General features: G+C 41.2%; 1 protein-coding gene across 1 annotated transcript; it reads right to left on the bottom strand.

Annotated features, from left to right (window-relative positions):
- Positions 1-838: 838 nt before the first annotated feature.
- On the bottom strand, positions 839-6,977 carry fam131aa (family with sequence similarity 131 member Aa). Its single transcript, XM_059344816.1, has 5 exons — positions 6,601-6,977; positions 3,336-3,447; positions 3,073-3,249; positions 1,768-1,908; positions 839-1,625 (listed from the first exon to the last, which is right to left on the bottom strand). The coding sequence occupies exons 2-5, from the start codon at positions 3,424-3,426 to the stop codon at positions 1,087-1,089; spliced, it is 948 nt and encodes a 315-aa protein (XP_059200799.1). The 5' UTR covers positions 3,427-3,447; positions 6,601-6,977; the 3' UTR covers positions 839-1,086.
- Positions 6,978-8,433: the final 1,456 nt, after the last annotated feature.

Below are 8,433 nucleotides of genomic sequence, written 5' to 3'. Positions count from 1 at the left end.
CTCTGAATGTTCAAGCTCCCGTATCTGGAAAGCTCTGGATTTATCTTTGTACAGTTGAGTGGATAACTAGAATGATTTTTCTCACTCGCCTCTCATAGCTTCTGTAAGTTTGTGTTTTCTGGAATAAATATAAGACAAAATCTTTTTTAAAAATTCATATTTATATATACTTTGCAGGACATTCAGACATTCAGTATCAAACATAGCCCAACCCACATGACACTGCATAACCCAGAAAAAACAACACTACAAAATATCCATAGAAAATCAATGATACACATTACTCTTCACAATAAATGTACAAAACTCAGTTGGAACAACAGCTTTACATTCTGGTTGAACTCTCCGATGCTGTATATATATGTATGTATATATATATATATATATATATATATATACAGCATCGATCAACGGTGGAGCGAGATCAGTACATGAAAGGCCTGGAGGATGAGAGACAGAAGAAGGCAGCGAGTAGAGAAGAGATGATCCGAGGAAGAGGCAGAGGAGGTGGAGGGAGTTTAAAGGTATAGTTTGGATGTTTGGAAGTGGGGTTGTATGACGTACTTATCTATGGTGCTACCAACAGTAGGTGGAGGTCGGCACACCTTTAGTTTGGAGAAGCAGGCAGGAGTACCGATATAAGACATAAGATTTCACCACTTTAGCTGTCACACAGCCTCCTTTAAGTTTGGGTGAGGGGAACTGAAGCCGTTCTATGCTCTTTTCAAAGCCACCAGACTCCATTTACAAAAACAGTCATTTTACTTAGCAAGACTAATTGTGTAAAACGTCAAAGTAGTAGAACTGCAACTCGACAGCTCTGTGATATAAAATTACTGTTTTTGTCAATGGAGTCTGGTGGCTTTAAAAAAGAAAAAAACGCAGAACCACTTCTTTTTTTTTTGCTGGTACTCCTGCCTGCTTCTTCAAACTGAAGGCATGCCGATCACCATCGACACACTGACTATGGATCATATAACCCTGATTCACAAAATCCGAACTAGCCCTTTAACAGTGAAAGCAGAATATATTATGTGATATCCAGAATCAACACGGACTCAAAGATACATAAAGATGGACAACACATCACATCAAATACTCTTTCTTCTCCTCTACCTCATCCCTCTCCTCCTCTTCATCGAAGGACGCCACTCCAGAGGAAGCCCGATCGGAGAAGAAGCTTCTCCCACTGGAATGCCACGCTCGAAACTCGTGAAACACGCTGCCTTCCTCCTCTTCATCCTCCTCATCCTCCTCCCCAGGAGACTCAGAGTGCGAAGTGGAGTAGCAGGAGTCGAACCTGCTGCTCCTGGCCCGAGGCCTCCACTCAGGCTTTTGGTGGACGCAGACCACACCGTGCTGCTCCTCAAGAGTATCCAGCCTCTCCTCCTCTTCCTCCTCCAGGAAGGGAGTCATGCAATTGCTGGGTAAAGTAGGTGAATTGGTCTTGGATGAATGTGGGTCACTGTGAGACGCAGGCCTCCCACAGAGCAGGCTGCCACTGCTGCTGCTGCTGCTGCTGCTGCTAATGCTGGAGCACAGGAGGCTGTCGGAGGCCGGCGCCTCACCAGCATCCACCTCAGGCTGGCACGGCGCTCCGCTGATCGGATTGGACGTGGTGGCGTCTGAGGGAGGAGCAAAAAGTCAGAACACCTGGAAAGACGGATGGGTGGTTGGGGGAGAGGATGGGCAGATGAGGTGTTTGTCAGTGATGATGCAGCAATGAAGACGATGAGAGATGAAATGAACAAAATAATAGCTGGATACCTGCGCTCTGGCTGGAGAAGTTTTGAGTATGTCCATTGGTGTGGGCGTCCTCATAGTCTTCACAGTCTTCCTCATCATCATCATCTATAGACGCCCAGGCACGCAGCTTAGCCTCAGCGATGGCAAACTGCTCAGCCACTCCTGGCAGGAACACATGTCCAATAAATTAATAACCCATACACACGATAGAATAGTTGTGTGTGTCTCTGATCACTTAAACCAAAGGGTGATTTTCTTAACATCTTTTATTTGTACTTTGCCTACAGATGATGAAACTTACAATAAAAACAAGTTGAAGTGAGAGCCAAAAAACAAACCTGCAATCACAGCCTTTTGCCATAGGTGCAGCCAAAGAGAACGTGCTAGGATGTGTTTTTTTGCCTGTGTCATTCACCACGAATACTTATTGCCTTTTTCTTCTGGCAGACTCTCTGTCTCAAGCTTAAATGTCCGGCATATTCTTGTCATCACAACCTGATGTGAGAAACTGACACATGTAAGTACTTGAGCTTGCCTATATAAACTGGACCTCCAATGTACCTACTCATGTGCATGTGAGATGAATCCAAAGCGCTCTGCCCATAACATTTTACTCTGTAACTCTGTACCATTTAGGTCCATCCGTACAAAAAACGCATCATGCAGATCTTTTGCGATTGTAACTTTAAATAATGGGAAAAATTGTGAAGACCACCCAACACTATGTCCCAAAGCCAGTCCGAAATGCAAAAATGTTAGGTTTGATAAGGACAAAAATACTATCAGCAAATGTGAGTATTTTTGCTTGAAAAGTATCTTGCGAAAAGATAAATTCATTTATGTTCCGTCTCTTGTCTCAAACTCTTTTGAAATCTGCAAAGCAGCAAAACAGTGTCCTTATTTTGGAGCAGTGATCAAAGCATGCAGAAAAGACTTTGTGATGCACAGTCACTATGTGACTACTTCCCTCCCTCTCTCATTCTCTCTCTTGATCAAACCACGCCGGCGTTACCGGCGCCAGAGAGGATGAGTCACAGCAAAACAACAGGAGCTGTTGTACCATTGGTGGGCAGTGAAGTGTTCTGGGAGAGTCTCTAATAGGCCACCATCTGCTGCCAAGACAAACCATCACCCAAGAGAGCGCGGTGGGCGGAGCGGACTGCTGACATACAGGAGTTTTAGGGGATTAGGTGCATGACAGAAGGAGATGATGCCGGAGCTAAACTGGGCTAAGTAAGAGGATGCACGTGCCCACGCAATCATACACCAGCTAGTTATACGGGGATGCAAAACACACCCTTGGCTAAAGGTCAGAGAAATTAATACCTGCAGCAAACCGGGCCTCCTTCTCTCCTTCAGTCAGATGGCAGTAGGAGCTGAAGTGGGCGGCTGGTGGTGGGTTCGCAGGTTTAGGCCAACCTTTCCACTCAATGAGGTGGGCGACCCGGCCCTGAGCCAGAGAGGTCGGCTTCGTCACATGGTCCCTCACTGCCTGAGAGATGCCTGGACACAGAGAGGTGGAGGTCAGCGTCGGAAACTCCATAGTTTTAAAACACACACACACACACACACAAAAAGAAGGTAATTACCATTTAAGGAGGATCTGGCAAGTGCTGCAAACTCATGGATGCCGACGCTTTTCCTCGAGTCTGCTGGAGATTTTCCTGACTTTGGAATCATTTCACTCTCCTCAAATTTCACCTGTAAGACACAATATGTTTTAGCAAAATGCCAATGCATGGAAGCAGCAAATTATTTGCTGTTTTGTCCAAAGTTGTGCAACACATCCAGCAGCTATTTCACAAAACAGTAAATGTTTACTGTGTCAATATTTACGCTGTGAGAAACATCCTAATAGCATCTCAATGAAAAGCTCAAATTCAAATATGAATCACAGGACAAACATACTGACACACACAGCTGTGGCTTCCATGCCAAAATAAATACTTCATCCTAAACTGAGACCTACACTGCTTGAAAAACGCCTTTCCTACCTCTTCCTCTCTTCGTCTCTCCCTTCGTTCTCTACCCCTGGACCTCAGCCTCATGGTGGACGTGCAGAGATGGTGTCACAGAGCAGCAAACCAACACAACTAACGGTCAAAGCTTGGGTTTACTGGTTTAAACCATCGGGCAGACAAGCAAACAGCTATGCCCTACATTTACTGCACAGATGCTAAAGCCACAGTAAGCCGGTGAAACCGGTTAGAATGGTCAGGGTCGAGGCAGCTGAGGGCAGTAGTGACAGTCTCCATGCAAACATATGGCATTAGACCAGCTTCGGTAAGCAGCTCCAGCCAGGCGGGCGCACAAAGCTGCTGATCCCTATTAAAAGTGGTATTGCTACCCAGCTAACCCCACATCCCAAAAAGAATTTAAAAAATACACAAGAATTAATTTAAACACATATTTTTAAATGTATTTCAGATTAGCATTTGATTGAAAATGTTTTTTAACATGATTATGAATAATAATTTATTATTTTATTCACTAATTTTCCTCTATCTATTATTTTAATGTAATTACATATATTTTACCCCTCTTGCGTTTGGCTGCGTTTGAGTGTATGTATCTGTCCATCTGTCTGTATGTCCACAGCACCGTCTATATGTTCATTGATCTCTAATAATTAGTTTAATAGTTTTTGTTTGTTTACCTAGTTTTTAGTCTAGCCTCTATTATTATTATTATTATTATTATTATTATTATTATTATTATTATCATAGCCTTTAAATCTACTTTTCTATTGTCAACATTTTATCCTTGTTTTGTATTTTTTATTTAGTTTTATTTCATTCTGTTTTACTTTTACTATAATTATAGCTTTTAAATGTATTGTATTACATTTTCATCCCTTTTATGTGTATACGTGCATTGGTTTCTGATTGTTAATTTAAAAAAAATCGGTTCATTTTATAGAGTTTTTTGTCTAGCGTTTATTATTATTATAGCCTTTAAATTTACTTTATTGTTTTTTACTGTCATTATTTTTTGTTGTTTTATGTTTTTACTCTAGTTTTAATTTCACTATTACTCTTAATATAGCTTTTAAATCTTTTTAATTTTTTAATTTTATTTTTTAAATTTGTGTCTATGTTATTGCATATACTGTATGTGCATAGGTCAGTCTGGTCAGTTTGTTGGCTGGCTGGCTGGCTGGATGGATGGATAGATGGATAGATGGATAGATGATAGATAGATAGATATATAGATAGATAGATAGATAGATAGATAGATAGATAGATAGATAGATAGATAGATAGATAGAGCAGGTGAGTATTTCAACATGTTGCCAGCACACAGCTCTGAGCACGTGCATGACTTGACAGATATCCTTAAGCAGATTGGCTCCTAAAGCAGCTAAAGGAGAAGCGGCTCCTGTCTGTGGTAAAAGGCTTAAACGTTAAAGTAAAAAATGACAGTAAATGTGTGTCAGAGGCAACACAGACAGATAGGGAGCTGGGAGGCAGTGATATGAAGCCCGGGCGATGTTCAACACTTTCAGATGTGAGCTTCAGCTTCAAAACACACCGGTGAGCGTCTCAGACGTCACTCATGCTCAACACTGATAAACACACTGCATGTTCACTGTGTAGAGCTCTGCACACACAGATTTCTGCACCATGGACGTCTTAAATCATGTTGACAAAATAAGACACTTTATGGAAATAAGCTTTTTTCTTTGAACTGTTAGAAGTGTGGATTGTTTTAGGGTCATATGCCAGCTTTTACCACCATCTACATGCTGCATAGTTCTTTTCCCTACTCTTTAGTCTCTCTTAAGTCTGTGTCTGTTGGAAACAAAGAAATAACACCTTGTCACAGAACACGTGTATAATAAATTTAGATTTTTTCCCCCTCCTAACTTTGTTTTTGTTGTTTCATTTATATAAATCACTTAGTCCCTTTTTTCCTTTGCTTTTTGACTCTTGAGCTAACAAGTGTCGTTCCCCAGTGAGAGATCAATAAATGTATCTTGTCTTATTTAAATTTGAAAATATTTGTGGTTTTGACTGTCCCAGCCAAAATGTATATTTTCACTATTTCCTAGCCCTTACAGACTAAATGATTTATAGAAGAACAATTGACAGAAAATTAAAATAATCATTAGTTGAATGTTTGAGACTGCTCTCTTTGATATTTGCCTTTTTTTTCTTTTGCACCTGCACATGATTTGGCCTCTCTGGAGCAGTTAATTTTGTGATGTTGCTTTTAAAAAACTCCCACCTTAACACGCTGATTGCCAGCTGACAAATGCTGTTATAATTGGCATCCATCAACAGCATCAACAGCATGTGAAGCTGTAGCAGTTTGCAATTGTAATCAAGCTGCTTAAAGTCCTTTATTATTATTATTATTATTATTATTATTATTTGGTCCACTCCTCTGCAGGAGCAGACTGGCTGTGTGCCTTTTTGACATGACCAATGACGTGAACATGTCTGACAGGATGCTCGTGTGACATCCACACAGCCAGTGATGTGACTTGTAGGACCAACAAGTGGATACGAGTGCAGCCAGGCAGACTGAATGGAGAGAGCTGCAGTGCTGATGTGATGTGTGTGTTTTTCTCTCTCTGTAAATTGAAGCAGCAGAAAAGCGACACGCTGACGGCTGAATAACACATCACCCCGCCATTGATGGGTGCAGGCCTGTAGCCTGCAATTATGGGGGAAACAACGCACGGATGCAGCGGCGGGTCTCATGGCAACCTCTGAAGTCTCCATCTGCATACCAATAGCTCCATACCTGCAGCGGATAAACACCGAGAGCCCCCTGCCCTTTATATGCACCCTCACATCTCTAACGATGCTCGCAATGACCCCCCCCCCCCTCTAGACTCTCGGTACCTACCTGTAAGTCGGACCGCTGCGGCTCATCATAATGCGCTTTAATTGTCTCCAATCCGATCAACAGATGATACCGCGCGGTTTGTGCCCCTGCAGCAGGCTCTGCGGAGGATCATTAATGCCACTCAGTCGGCGGAAACATCCTCCTAACTCCTGCATTAGGTCTCCAGCGCACACACACCATTTGTTGCTCGGTATATGGGTTACACAGGCTGTCCAAATGTCTCCCGATGGCAAGCGTCATCAACGCAAGGCGGTGTCACATCCTATCTCCCCCTCCTCCCCCTCCTCCTCATCCACATGCAGCCAACATCAAGATACAGGAACCTGCAGCTTTGGCCCCGCACAGCACCGTAGCTCATTCTCTTCTGTTACTATTATTTATATAGGCTTCTTTACCGCTTTGAACAGGCTCAACAGGACGCAGGCAGTAGGCTACGGGCATGCGGTTCATGCGTGGACGTTTACTGCAGTCTGTACTGCAGAAAACGCTGGAAAGATCCAGATATTATTTTGCAAAAAAAATAATAATTCTGCCATACAGTACAAACCAACGAGAATAATACATTACACAAGAGATAAAATCCACAAATTTTATCCAGACTTCTCTAACAAGTGTGAAGTGTCCTTGAGCATTCCTCCTATTAGTTCTGTACAAAAAGTGTGAAATTTAATTTTTTGGATTTCATTCCACTGCTTTTCTGTATTTTCAATTTACAGAAGCGAAAATTATTTTAAAAAATGAAAACTCAAAAAGCCAAAAATGTCTCTAGTTTTATAATTATATTTATATGGAGCACATTACTTAATAAATTGAAATATCACAAATTAATTTAGCACCAGATAAATTATTAATGTTAAAATGATGAGCTGAAGTAGTCATCTCTAGCAAGATATTAGGGGAAAACATTTCCTGTTTCCACCTAATGTGAGGATTATTTTATCAGTTTTATATCATTGTGTGTAAAATATCTTTGGTTTTTGGACAAAATTTAAAGTTGTCATATTGCGTTCTAAAAACTTGTTATAAACAGTTTCTTCTGAAATGTTATATTTATCATGTATGATGGATGTGACTGAATACATCCACAGTTGGAAGAAAAAGCCGTCAGTGGGGTTTACAGCCCATTTCTTGCCCAAGGCGACCTGGTGGGTGAATGAAGGCATGATAGAATTTACACAGAGGCACCAAACTCACTTTTTATATATTTTTTTTCAAATTAAAAATCTTCACTGCATGTAACTAATTGGAAATATTTTAATGTAAAAGTGACATGAGACCAGGATTAGTCAGTGGCCCGTTGTGACTGAACGAATTAAACATTGAATGTTTATGACCTTGAGTATCTATGCGGCTAGATGACATCATGGCTGATAACCAGTCTACTCAGTGTCTCTATACAACCAGAACACACACACACACACACAACCATATAATCACCCCGGATATGACAGGTCTCTACGGAAGCCCGGATCCATTTTCGTAGTCTGATCCAAATTATTTTCTTGTGTTTAAGACTTAACAGGTGGGAAAAAAGGTTGTGTCAGAATTACAAGTTACTTTTTTTATTTGTGAAAAAAGCAGTGTTTGAGAGGTGATTTCTTTCGTCAGAATGGTTGCTGTTGTAATACTCATTTCAGCCACTGGAGGCTGATGTACATCACTCCGCCGGGCTCTAAATTTGACTGAAAGCATTCATGTTTTCTTCCAGGTGTTTATTTCTCATGTACATGTATTGGGTTTTAGCAAGTCATGTTACATTACTGCCACGTCTTTATTTAAATTAATAAATATCCATTACATAACTAGCCTTCAGCCTCTTGTGGCCGAAATGAG

The sequence above is a fragment of the Centropristis striata genome, chromosome 11, assembly GCF_030273125.1.
Source record: "Centropristis striata isolate RG_2023a ecotype Rhode Island chromosome 11, C.striata_1.0, whole genome shotgun sequence".
NCBI classification, from domain to species: domain Eukaryota; kingdom Metazoa; phylum Chordata; class Actinopteri; order Perciformes; family Serranidae; genus Centropristis; species Centropristis striata.
This window is presented reverse-complemented; position numbering and strand designations above follow the sequence as displayed.

Bases quoted from the DNA above. Each gene is read 5' to 3' on its own strand.
- fam131aa (XM_059344816.1), bottom strand. From the start codon at position 3,426: ATGATTCCAAAGTCAGGAAAATCTCCAGCAGACTCGAGGAAAAGCGTC. The intron at 3,250-3,335 runs GTAATTACCTTC...CTCTGTGTCCAG, and splicing joins TGCCAGATCCTCCTTAAATG to GCATCTCTCAGGCAGTGAGG. The intron at 1,909-3,072 runs GTATTAATTTCT...TGTTCCTGCCAG, and splicing joins GGAGGCCCGGTTTGCTGCAG to GAGTGGCTGAGCAGTTTGCC.